General features: G+C 52.7%; 1 protein-coding gene across 2 annotated transcripts in view; it reads right to left on the reverse strand.

Moving 5' to 3' along the window:
• Positions 1-1,881: 1,881 nt before the first annotated feature.
• The window catches only part of MAPKAPK2 (MAPK activated protein kinase 2), a 48,832-nt gene continuing 37,406 nt past the window's right edge, over positions 1,882-13,307 (reverse strand). The window contains exons 2-10 of one of the 2 annotated variants that reach the window (XM_007988671.3): positions 7,380-7,519; positions 7,130-7,194; positions 6,755-6,834; positions 6,081-6,207; positions 5,416-5,491; positions 4,918-5,042; positions 4,455-4,540; positions 4,261-4,341; positions 1,882-3,581 (exon numbers count right to left, since the gene is read on the reverse strand). In XM_007988671.3, the coding sequence (XP_007986862.1) occupies positions 3,438-3,581; positions 4,261-4,341; positions 4,455-4,540; positions 4,918-5,042; positions 5,416-5,491; positions 6,081-6,207; positions 6,755-6,834; positions 7,130-7,194; positions 7,380-7,519 (924 nt within the window). In that variant the 3' untranslated portion in view covers positions 1,882-3,437. Of the gene's footprint in view, positions 3,582-4,073; positions 4,143-4,260; positions 4,342-4,454; positions 4,541-4,917; positions 5,043-5,415; positions 5,492-6,080; positions 6,208-6,754; positions 6,835-7,129; positions 7,195-7,379; positions 7,520-13,307 lie in introns of those variants that run through there. The other variant, XM_073011556.1, reaches the window with a different exon arrangement.

A 13,307-nucleotide genomic window follows, 5' to 3' on the forward strand; every position in this document is an offset into this window, starting at 1 on the left:
CCAGGCATTTAGCAGAGGTGTTAAGTTCTCCCTAGAAACAGGGACTCGCAGGGCCACGCCAGCATGGAAGGTCAAGGGCATGGGCATGGGGGGTGGAAAGGTGTGGCAAGACCCCACTAACCACACCAGACCACTCCTGGCCCTTCGCCCCAGCCATTTTCCCTGAAAGCCAACCCCAGGCTGAATCCTTGCTGACCACAGAAGCATCCTCCTGAACTGGGCTGAGTCAGGGAAAGAAGCAAAACACAAGGACCAACACTGGGCACAAGCACAAGAAGGCTGTGAGATGGGCCTCTGTGGCAGAATCCTGGCCCCCAGTGATGCCCACGTCTTGGTCCCAGACTGTGGCTATGTTCCCTTACATGGCAAAGGGGACTCTGCAGATGGGATTACAGTTAAGAGCCCTGCAATGGGAAGATCATCCTGGATTATCTGGGTGGGCTCAATCTTATCACACCAGCTGGGTCAGAGATGTGACCAGAGAAGGATCAGAAAAATGCAAGGTTATAGTTGAAGATTGAGAAAGGGGTCCATGACCCAAGGAATGCAGGAAGCCTCCAGAATTGGAAAAAGCAAGGAAACAGCCTCCAAAGAGGAATGCAGCCCTGCTGAGACCTGGACTCCAGCCAGCCTAGTAAGACCCTATCACGCTCCTGACCTACAGAACAGGAACATCATAAATTTGTGTTGTTTTAAGCCATAAAATTAATATGGCAGAAGTTTTGTTAACAGAAAACTAATACAGCTTCTAAAGATAGCAGAACTCTGACAACTTACTCTCCTTCTCTCCCTCACTCCCTCCTACCACCCCTCATTCCTCCTTCTCGGGTTATTGCTTCTAACACCTTCATAAGTACAGACAAAATAAATGGATTTCTCTGAAAGCAAACCCCCATGCTGCTTTGTTTTGAGCTGTGATTTTAGAGTGATGAGTAGTGTCTCAAGGCAAGAACCAACTTCAGCAACCATTGTCATGAAGGGAGGTCCAGGGCCTGATGTTCCCGTGAGCTGACGGTGGAGACATGGTCCCTCTGGCAGCAGAGGGGACAAGCAGGTCTCTCCTCCAGCAGGAAGGGGGATCTGATTTCCAATCCCACCATGCAGCTGCAGCACATTATCCCGCCTTCTCAGTCACTTTCCTCACATAGAAAACAGCAATCAGCAGCCACCCTATACTGTCTCTCGCTGGCAGCTCTGAGGGCCACATAAGAAAATGCGGGTGACACAGTGAAGGATATGCCGTTTTCCCGTCTGACCCGGAGGGACTGCAATGGGGCAGGTAGCCCAGTTTCCACTTTAGGCTCTGCTGCAGGTCAAGTCATCACGTGGCCCCAGCTCTGGGCTTCAGTCTTCTCATCTGTGCACTGAGAATGGGCCACAGGAATCCTGAGCTCTCTTCTAGCGCGGAGGTAGAGCATTTGGTTTCTGCCTGACCCCTATCACCGCCTCCTGGAGAGTGCTGGTACTACGCTAACTAACCTGCTCCCCTGGTATCTTTTCCAGGATTTCAACAAAATTCACCAACACCCCGTCTTCCCTGGACCCTATACCAGTCGGCTTTCACAGGCTAAAGGTGCCAGCACCTGGTGGTGGTTATGTAGGTCAAAGAATCATATGCCAAAAAGAGTTTGGCTCCTGATTCTGCATTTGGCAAAAGATGGGCTTGAGCCCTTGCAGCTTCCCTGCCTTGCTTTGAGGACGCCCTACACACATCCTGCCCAGGTCCTCACCAATGAGGTGTTGGCTCCTGCTCGCCCAGGAGGCCCTCTGCTCCTCTCCCCCCGCAACCCACACCCCCACTACCCAACAAAACCCCTCTGCACACAGAGGCATTGGGGGCTAGCGCCTGAGCCCCAGGAAGAAAGAGAAAGAAAAACTCTCAACTATTAAATCTGTTTAGTAAAGACAATTTCGCTCATACAAAACAACGGTTTACAACAATCGAGTGCTGGACACACCATCTGAGACAAGGGAGGTGCTGCAGGCACCAGCACCTTCCCCGGTGCACAAAGACGACCCTGGGTGCCCCTCCACCACCTGCCCCTGAGGGAGAGGAAAGGTGAAGTATTCCTGCCACCTCTCCCTCCAAGGGAAGGGGGAGTGGGGGGCCATGGCACAAAGAGCCTACCCCAGCTGCTCCTCAACTGTGCTGGGGGAGGCCCCTCCCTTCACCGGCCCCGAAGCTGAGTTGTTTGGGGTGATGGCAAATGGCTGATGGGCAAGGGGGCAAAGTCGGGACATCTTTGGTGCAAAGACTCCCCCTGACCCACCAGGCCACACAATGGAAATCTGAGGGAAGACCTCAAAAATGGCCTTGCCTTTGCCCACAAGGGGTAGCTGGCTGATGCCCCAGAACCCAGGAGAAACACAGGAAATGCAAAAGCTTTGTCAACAGAAGCTGCCCAGGCTCACCCACATGAGCTGGGCGGCGGCCCATGGAGAAATGGCTAAAAATGTAAGGAAAATAAACAAAAATGGGTTAATAAATGGCAAGAAGGGGAAGTAGAGAGGTCATTCAGTAGATGAGTGCCTCAGAGGACCTAGGACCAGCACTAAGTGGGGGGAAGGGGGCCCTGGGGCTGGGGGTCCAGTCTTCCTGATCGCTGTACCAGTGCCCGGTCACTCCTCTCTGCCTCCCGGAACCCAGCGAACAGAGACAGGCCACAGAGGGCCTGGTTCAGAATTTGGATGGGCTTCCCAGGCACTTTGGCAGGCTCAGTATGGGCAGGGCAGACCCAAGAAGGGAGAAGGTTCCTAAGCCCCAGCAGGGCCGTCTCCCTCTGCAGCCCTGCCTGCCCCTGGCCCCTCAAATGCACGATCCCAGGCACATATCTGCGCACTCGTACACACGTGTGCACACACACACACACACACTCACTCCTTTTTGTCTGGCACACTGGAGATGTCTGAGGGCTCCGAGAGAGGAGGTGCATGGCATCCTCCTCCAAGGTGGCCTTGAGCTCCCAGAACGCCTGAGCCAGCGGGGATGACCCCAGGCTGTTGTGGAGAAAACAGGGAGGGCAGATGGGACAACACAGGGACAATCCCTATGACAGTTTCCACAAATACCCTCTAACAAACCACAAGCCTTTGCAGTATCCAGAGAGGAAGGCGTCTGGTGGAGAGGAGGAGTGGGGCAAGGACAACAAAAGAGGTTTCATAAAAACTCTAAGTCAAATTACTGATAAAATTGCAAAATGAGCATAGGTTCAAGAGCACCTTGCTCACTTCTCTCCATAGCCTCCCAACCTCCCAACCTCTCCCACTCTGGGGTGGCCAGAACCAAGGCAGAATTCAGCCACTGACGCAGTTCCAGGCTCCATGCAGCTGAGAAGGAGAGGAGGCGGATGTGGACAGTTCTGTGTCTCTTCGTTTAAAAAATATATTCCTGTAGAGAGTTATTGCTTGTCCTCCCGCGGGCAGGAGGGCGCGGTGGCTCAGTGGGCCAGGGCCGCAGCCTCCAGGGCCCGAGCTTTCTTCCGCCTCTTCAGCAGCAGAGGGTTGGACGCATCCTCAATCTTTTTTATCTTGATCTGCTCATAGTCGACGCGCATTGTGGCCAAGGCACTGGTCATCTCCTCCTGGGGGCACAGCAGCACCAGGAAGGGTACAGAGAGAGCCAGAAGACAGGAAGGAGAGACAGCAGAAGAGAGATGTAAGAGCAGAAGAGAGACGTGAGAGACAGAGACAACAAGAGCAGGGTGAGGGTGGCGGGGGTGGGAGCAGAGAGAGAAGACGGGCTGCTCAGTGGTCCACGCTGACAACGGCAGCCTCACCCCAGCACTGAGCAGCAGAGAGCTTGGCTACAGCACTGCTGCTGTTCCCTGAGAGCCCCCCAGTGACCCCGCAGGAAAGGAGGAAGAGCCCCGGGCCAGGAGTCAGGAAACCTGGGTCCGGTCTGCCCCAACCAGTCACCAGCTGCGTGACCTTGAGCAGACTGCCTGTCCCCCTGCCCCGGGGCCTCAGTTTCTCTTCTGCAAAATGAGAACATTATACCAGATGGTCTTTAAGGTCCCGTTAGAGACCCAGGGAGTAAAGGGATTCTAAGAAACAGTCCTGAGTTTGGACAGGAACACAGAATTCTCTGCTCACAACCTAGTCAGCCAAGTGGCCTGGTTGCTGTTCTTGTAATGAAGACACCCCTGGGATGAAAGAGGCAGAATCAAGCTCTCCCCTACCAGCACCATGCCTCACATCTGGGCAATCCCCGCAAGCCGCCCACCCCACCCGGAGCCCCTCTCGTCCAGTGGTGCCCCTCACCTTGACATCCTCCCACCGCTCCTTGTCCTCCTTCAGGACCCGGCTGGTGTGCAGTGGGGTTTGAGGGACCTTCGTCGATTGCTGAGAAGACAGAAAAGGGGTCCGAGTGAAAGCCTGGGGTGGGCAGGGTCCTAAGACTCTGTCCTGTGGAATAGTCCCGTGGGACCCAAGGTTCCCCAGTCTGCCGAGCTTACCATGATCCAGGGGTGGTTCATAAACTCGGTGATGGTCATTCTCTGGGTGGGCTCTGTTTTCAGCAGGTTCCGAATGAGCATCTTCACTGTGGGATGGGGCAGGGGGCAGTGACAGCTCAGGGGCCACTCTCGCTGGCCTGCTCCTTTCCCCAGTTTTCATGGGGAAACCAGATTCAAAGAGGGGTTGCATGGAGGCAGTCTGCCTGAACAACTAGCCCCAAGGACCACGATGGCTCTACCACTTGATAGGCCCTGCACAGCCCCACAGCCTCGGCCCTGCCACCGGCCCTCCACACAGGCAAAATGAGGCAGGACGCACCCCGCAGGCGTGGGCACAGTTGTTAACCCACAGTTACACCAGGCACATGAGATGGAGGCCCATACGTGTGTCTGTGTGTACACACACACACACACACACACACACAGAGGCTCTTCCCCTTGTCCTGAAAGCCTGGGTTCTTACCTTCCTCTGATACTTCTGACCATTCTGGGTTGGGAAATTCATACTGGCCCATTCGGATGCGAGTCTTCATGCCCGGAGAGATGGCAAGGCCGTGGTTGGAGTAGAAAGGGGGATACCCACACAGCCTGCATCAAGGAGGAAGGAAGTGGGAGACACAACAGCTGTCACTTAGGGGCCCTGCACCAGGAACAGGATGAGAAACAGGCTCTTCTCCTTGTAAAGGTCACAGAGAAATCAGGGCTCATTGACACAGGCACAACATACAAAGCCAAGGACGGGGCCCGGGAATCCAGCATAGCAAGTATCTAAGGCGCACACTTTCCAGTCCATGAGCTGGTTTACACCCACCACTTAGCTATCGGAACTAAGAGAAGGGGCACGCAGGGGACCTCCCCTGTAGAAAGAGGAATGCTAATGTCTGCCTCTTCCTCTTGTCCCGGAGAAGTACTGGCCGCTCTGACTCCCTGCCCCACCCAGCGCCCTCCCCAGCACACTCACAGGATGTACATGATGACACCCAGGGACCACATGTCACAGGACTTGTCATACTTCTCTGGACCCAGCACTTCTGGAGCTGCAAACCAAAGGTCAACATGGGTGGGCCAGCCCTCAGAATCCTGTGATGCACTCAGTTTCTCTGTGAAAGATGCTCCCCATCCCAACCTTTCAGCCTATCATGAGGTGGCGGCAGCTGGGGTGCAGAAGGAAGAGCCGAAGCCCAGCCCAGGGACTGGAACAGAACACCCTCCTCCACGAGAAACCCTGGAACTAGGATCTTAAGATTTTAAAGATCCTGAACTGCATGAGACTTTCAGACCTATGCCATCCATTTAATTTCAAAGATGCTCTGAACATGCTTTGAAAGCTTTTTCCATGCCAATCAGCTGAGGCTCCAGAACAAGACCTGGGTCCAGATTCCACTGAGAATCTGATGGAAACCATGGCTCTTCTCAGAAAGATCCCAGTAGATCCTTTCCTACAATTCCTCCACTGTAGCTTCGCTCTGACAAGCCCAGCTTCTCAGCAGGTCCCAGCAGAACCAGCACCAGAAGGGGCCATAGACACAACTCTCCGAGGATTTGCGGCGCCCCCCGACAGTCAAGAGGAGGCGCTGAGAAAAGTTCTGGGAAAAGACTAGGTCCCTGGGCCCCCTGGGGACTTACCCACATAGTATGGCGTATAACAAGGAGTGGTCAAAGAGTTGTGGCTGGTGGTTTCCTTGGCAAAGCCAAAGTCAGTGAGTTTCAGGATGGCGTTGGGCCTTTTGGAGGTGTATAAGAGATTCTCAGGCTACAGAAAAGAGAGACAGAAAAATAGCAACCCTGCTGGACCTGGGAGGGGCTATCAGAAACAAAAGGGTGCTGGTTCCTTCCTTCCTCTGCTCATCCAGCAACCATTTGCCTATCCCGGGCACTGCCCACCAAAAGAAGTGGCAGCTCTCTACGGGTGTCTGCCCAGCCCACACACTGCCCACTACAAGGAGTGGCAGCTCTCTATGGGCAAGTGCCTGCCTCTGCAGGGTTTCCAGAGTGCCTGGAGATAAGAGAGTGACACACAGAACCCACAGTAAACACCACAGGGACAGAGAAACCAACAGTGTGACTGGGGGGTTCTGCCTGAGGAGAACCACAGGGCTGAGTGGGGTCAGAGAATGCTTCACTACTGGGTTTATGAGTTTGCCCATGGGCAGAGAGGGCAAGGCCCTACAGGGCAGAGAATGGCATGCTCAGGAACCAGGCAGCAAGGACGTCGGGTGGCCTGGCAACCATCCCTGGGGTGGCCAGACCCCCCTGTTGCCCCCACAGCACTCGGGCTCAGGGCTGTGAACAGTTGGCACCTTGACATCCCGATGGGCAATGTTGATTGAGTGCAGATACTGGATGGCCTCACCGATGCTCTTCATGATTTCGGATGCCTCTGTAGAAGGGAGGGAAGAGAGAGTGGGAAAGAAAGTCACAAGGACGTGTCATTAGGCTTGAAAACCCAGTGCACCCGTCCCACCTCTGTGTAGCCTGAGGCTCCCCACAGCCACCACCCACCCCAGAAACAAAGCCACCAGGAGCTGCCCTGGTCAGCTGAGGCAGCCCTTGCAGTGTGCTGGAGGGGACAGCAGCCTCAACACCCTTCCCCAAGAGCAGGCACTGCAGAGGCCCCCTTCACACCCCCACTGCCCTGCCTGCCTGCACCTGTTCCCACAACAGACCCTTTCTACCTCTTTCTGTGAACGCCTGGTCTCCTCGGTCCTGGATTCGGCTAAAGAGTTCTCCACCGTCCAAACTGAAATGAAGTCACAGTGAGATCCAGAGAACACAACAGCCCACCGCCACTCTCTACTGACCCCCAAAAAATCAAGTGTTTACATTCCAGGCTTCAGGCCCATCCCTGGGCTGTCCTCAGAGGGTGATGTGCCTGAGTGAGGAGAGGGGACAGGCTGGGCCGGGACCCGAACAGTGGCTCCTTACCATTCCATGACAATCAGCAGGCACTTCCTCCCCGCGTACAGATTCTCGTACACATCCACGATCCGTACGATGTGCGGGCACTGGGAGGCCCGCCAGTGCAGCTCCACCTCCCTGCGGGCCTTGGGGCAGTCCTGAAGCATCTGCAGGCCAAACAGCTTCCTGAGTGACTGCGCCATCACATGGCCCTGCTCTAAACCCCTGGCCTGCATGCCCTGACATTGCCACCGACACACCACAAACCCCCCACTCCTGCTGGCCCTTCCTACCAGCTCCCCCGGCACATTTCCTGAGGCCTCTGCATTTCCTTATCTGCTCTATATGAAATCTCACGATGACTCTTTTGGGGCCTTGACAGCTACACTGAGATCAGCCCTCGGGCCATTCAGTCCAGCTTAGGCCTGTCTCCAGCTTAGGCCATGAAGTCTACTGTAGAAGGCAAACAGCACTCAGGTACTGGGAAGCAGGGGGTGAAGGGGCTTCAGGAAGAAAGGCCGACTGAGAAAAACCAATACAGTATGGGAAAGGGGGCTAGAGAGAAGAGAGACTCCAGAGTCCAGAGGAAAAGGCACCTTCTCAATTACTCAGACCCAGCACAACAAATCCAGAGTAATGTTCTCTCTACCTCTGTGGCTGACTTCAACCAGGCAACAGATGGCCTTGGAAGTCAGCTAGATGCCGATTTGAATCCAGTTATTACTAGATTTCCAAGCCTGAGCAAGTTACTTAACTCACTGAAGCTCGTTGATACCCCTTCTCCCTGGACAAGTTGGCTGGGGGTATTAAAGAAGGCTGGCTTCTCACCAGCCTCAGGGGTTCAATCTTGACTTGTCTAAGCCAGTCTCATTAATTCCATTCCCTTTGCTAGTGACTGGCTTGGGAATGAGCCTACAACCCAACTGGCCAAGAACCTTGTAAGAAATCTGCTAAGAGGCTTCTTAAAGGGAGCACAAGAAACCTACATCTCTCTCCTGTATATGGCACCTGGGACCATGACAATCACATCATTACCAGTAAGGGGGGCCTAAGAGGATAAATCAATGCACCAAGGAAGGCAACCAGGAGAGATGGCAACTACCTGGATCCTTGCTGACATCACCAGGGATCCCTCAGGACTTATTTTTGACAAGATAATAAACTCTTCTTACTGTTTAAGCTGCTTTTCGTGAAATTTTTTATTGCCTGGAGCCAAAATCATCCTGATCTACCCTTCCTTTGTAAAGTGGGGATGGATAATGGCTTCTGTTTCACATATTTGTTGTGAGGATTAAGTGAAATATTTCCACAAAGCACCTCACAGAGTGTCTAACATATATGCTCACTAATAGCTGTCATTTGTATCACCAATTGTCTGCTAAGTGCAAGCACAGGTGCCAAAATAATTAAGACAACGATACTCACAGATTTAGCATCTTCATGGGAAGTCAAGAAGAGCCCTATATGGTCTACACTCCAACTGCTTTGGACATTCAGAGGGCTGGGGTGTCCAAGAGACAGGCTGGGAAGGAAATGGACAGGCAGAGGGAAGGCATGCAGGCAGAGGGAAATGTGGCAAGCAGGTGCTGACTGACTGAGATGGAGTGGAGCCGGGGTGATACAGCAGGGAGGCCTAAGAACCTGCTAGAAAGTGTCTGAAGCTTGCAAATAAGATTAGATGGCCACGATGGAGCCAGCTTGCAGGGGGCAGGGAAGGGCAAATGAGCATTTCCAACAAGAAAGCTGGCATACATTCATGCTATGGCCCATGGTATGTTGGGCTTTTCCTAACTGTACATCTGCCATTTTACAGGATGAGGAAGCTGAGGCTCAGGCAAGTGGCATGCCCAAGGCTAAGTTTCTGAGAAAAGGCAGAGCCAAGGTTGGAATCCAGGCCTGCTAGATTCCAAAGACCAAGGCTTCCCACCACACCACCCAGTTTTTAGAGGAGGCTGGAAGCCAAGATTTCTCTGACTGACTTTGCAGAGGCAATTCCCCAAACAGGTGTCTAGAAGGAATCAATGGCTAAGATACCATGGAGTAACAGGTGGCTGGAGCCAATAGTTGCAGGAGGCAAGGTTCCCATGAGGTCACACTGCCACCTTGTGGTCATATGAGGACACGGCATGGGTCTTGAGTTCTGCCACCTTCAACTTCCTTCGAGATTTTTTGTTGTTGGTTTGTTTTGGGGACCGGGTCTTGCTCTGTTGCCCAGGCTGGAGTGCAATGACACAATCTTGGCTCACTGCAACCTCTACCTCCCAGGTTCAAATGATACTCCCACCTCAGCCTCCTGAGTAGCTGGGATTACAGGTGTGAGCCACCAGGTCTGGCTAATTTTTTGGTGTTTTTAGTAGAGACAGGGTTTCGCCATGTTGGCCAGGCTGATCTCGAACTCCTGGTCTCAAGTGATAACCTGCCTTGGCCTCCCAAAGTGCTGGGATTAGAGGTGTGAGCCACCACGCCCAGCCTTCGACTTCATTCATTTGGATGTACCAGGAAAAAAGTTTACTTTCCCATGCTCTAAGGGGAGCAAGAGAAGGCAATGGCCAGTTTCCTTTGTATATAATTCAATCCAACAAGCATTTACTGAGCTCCTACTATGGGCCATGCATTGCACTGAATGTCAAAACCAAATAGAACAGTCCTGATCTGGAAAAGCCTAGGCTAGTGGGGGCAGAAGAAGATATGAGGGGAGACACAGAAAATCCTTAAAATCCAGTGAGATGATATGCTGTAAGAGTGCTAAATTCAAAGGGTTCAGGAGGAACAAGGTTTCCAGAGCAGCCACGCAGAAAGAACCTCGATCGCCCCCTACAGGCACATAAGAACTGGAGCCCAGAGGAGAATTAAAGTTGTCAGATTTACTCAGAAGCAACGCATGGTTGTAGAGCTACAATCAGGGAAGACTTGGCCCAGTCTGAAATTTGTCAGTTTCTTCTTGCACAGCTTCACAGAGAGGTCTGCCCTTCAGAGCCTGTGCCACATGCATTTAGGAGTGATGATACCTGCCTAGCCTCCCCTTCACAGAAACATTATGAGCATCTAATGAAATAATACCTCTAAAAGTGCTTTATTGTCAGAAAGGCATTCATCACTGTTAAGCAGTACCATTAATGCCACAGAACGGGGGGTCCCTCCGTCACCAGTGAGTAGAGCCTGGAGCATGTAGATGTAACCAGTACCAGTTACCAGCAAGACTGTAGGCTGTGTTTCTGTCTTCAGTGCAGTGACCACCACCAGGACATCCGCCAACCAGAGCTGTGCTAAGTGAGGATGCACCAAGGTCCAAATCCAAATGCATGCTCCTTGGCACCCCCTGAATTCCAAGCGCCCACTGCAACCTCCACACTTTCTGCCCTAGACACGTTAAGAGTGCATGGTACAAGGCAAAGGAGAGTTTGCGCAAGAAGGGCTGGATTCACATCGCACTTCCAGACTTGCACAAACTCTCTACCCATTAGAGGAGGCGGGTGTAGCACAGTGAACCTGCGTTTTGCAATTACGGGTATTTTGAATCCCAGTTCTGCACTTCCTACCTTGTGTCAGGCAAGCCCACCTATATTTCTGAAAAGGATTTCCTCATCAGTAAAATTAGATTCAACTTCGTGAAATAATATCCTTGAAGGTGCTTCAGAAACTCTATACAGGGTAGTTTTCACTTTTAAAAAATTTACCCTTTTGCATATTTATGCCTTATCTGCCCAACCTAACTGAGTTTCTAATGGGCAAGATCTAATCTGATTTCTGTTTATTCCCTCCCCTCTTCCTTCCCTCACCTAGTGGTTAGGAATTTCTGAGCCAATACCGCCTCATTCTGTTGCTTCTTCTCCCTACTAAACTCTCTCCCCCAGTGACTGAGTGAGGGTGAGCTGTCCTTTCTGTCCTGAATTGGAAAAGGTAGTATTTTTAATTTCTTAGAGAAACACAGCAAGAATTTCCCATGAAGACTGGTCATTGCACATCCTGCATTTGTATTCCAGAACTTAAATTAAATTAAAAAAAAAAAAAAAAAAAAAAAGGACTGGTCATTGACATTCATCCAGGCACATGTTTATCAGAAATCCCTGACTGGATAGGAAAATCAGCCCAAGCAATGAAAGACCTTCAAATGGGTGAGGCAGGCTGGCTGACGTCATGGGCACACAGCCCTAAAGTGCCAAAGTGGCTTTGTGGACAAGTGTGGAGCGCAGAAAGCCTGGAGAGAGGAAACCAAGAATGTGCTAATCTGGAGTACAGGGCTAAGTAAAGAACAGCAGGGGAGGTGGCCTGCGCTCCAAGCCAGAGAAGAGACAGGGAAGGAAAGCAGGACTCCTAGGGCACTGCCAGATGCCACCAGCAGAGTGAGGCTGGGGGCCCACCCAGAAGCCAAGGCCCCCGCTCCTTGGGCATGGGCATGGCCATGGGCAGTGGAGGCCAACAGGCCCTGGACCACAGCTCTGAGGACTGGAGACTAGAAGAAGGAAGGGTCTTCCCACTGAAAGACCACAGATCGTTAGTCAAGGAATGCCTGGAGGAATTGTGAAATATTTTAAGCCCAAACTAAGTCCCGGTCCAACATTGTGACTCACCTCAGCCCCACACAGTTCGTGCCTGAAATGCTCTTACACGTAGAAAAGGTTAATGATTGCGTGTGCTCAGCTGCAATGCAACAGGCAAGGCCCCCTGCCAACTGTGGCAGGGGCAGGGGGTCAAGCCACAGAGCCCATTGCCTGGGGAGGAAGCTCTAGGACAGTGGCAGTGAGGAAGCTGCGGGAGCTGCCTAAATACAGTCCTATGCCTCTCTGTCTCTGCCAGAACCTGAGGGGAAGAAGGACAGGACCCCTCCCCCTATTCAGGGTATGCATGGTTCCCCTCATCTCCTCCTGCGAGTCTGCCATTGTGGAGCCATGTGGAAAGACTCAGGAGTGGTTGGCATTAGAAGCCTGGCTGAGCCAGAGGACAGGAAAGCAGCCAGCACCCAGGGCCTGACGTGCCACTTGCCAGCAAGGTGGATATGAGGACAAGACTGGGAAGGAGGAGGCCCCAGGTCCTCAGTAGGACCCCCTTCACAAGCCCCACTGCTCACTAGCTATGTGAACTTGGGAAAGTTTCCAACCCCTTTGTGCCTTGGTTCCCTTATCCATTAATAGGACAGTAACAGCCCCTACTTCATGGGGTTGCTATATGAGATGAGTTAATAGATGTGCATGATGTAAATAACTAAGAATAATGATTGGCATAATAAGTACTGCATCCATGCTTGCTATTATTATTCTGCTCCCCACTCCCCATGTGTTGGAGTTCCACTGGGGTGGGCAACTGGGATTCCATTACACCCATTTCAATGAAAGTGTTATTAATAGCTCTGGGCACTGGACAGAGGGAGGATCCCGGGATACGGGGAGGAAAGCAGGCTGTGGTATCCCAGCCCTAGGCGCTCCCTCACTACACCACCAAAGCTGGGCAGCTGGGGGCGGGGATGCACATGTAATGAGAGAAGGAAGACATCCCTCCCCAAGACAGACTGATTCAGCACCAAGAGCGATGCAAAAGGCTCATTCTGGCACCAAGTGTGTTGTGGGTGTGTGGTGCGGTATGTGGTGCGTGTTGTCAAACAAGACCTCCTCTTCACTCCCAGGAGGCAGCTGGGGGTCGGGGGAAAGCCACGTGTGTCACACACTAACCCACCGTGCCTCCAGGCTAGGGTCACCCTCTCCGCCTCCTGGACCACTGGTGCCTCTGCTGCACCACATGGAGGATGGCTGGCCCAGGTGCTCTGCAGGGTGGAAAGGAAAGAGGACTCGGGAGGGCAGCTGCTGCAGGTGAGCCTCGGCAACCTCTTAGCAAGGTGCTGGAGCAGGCTACAGGCCGAGGGGTGCTGGCAGTGCTCTGTGCTAAGTGGCTACTAAGTACTGTCGGCCCTTGAACAACCTGGGTTTGAACTGTGTGGATCCATTTGTACAGGGATTTTCT

This window comes from Chlorocebus sabaeus, chromosome 25 (assembly GCF_047675955.1).
Source record: "Chlorocebus sabaeus isolate Y175 chromosome 25, mChlSab1.0.hap1, whole genome shotgun sequence".
Classification (NCBI taxonomy): Eukaryota; Metazoa; Chordata; class Mammalia; order Primates; family Cercopithecidae; genus Chlorocebus; species Chlorocebus sabaeus.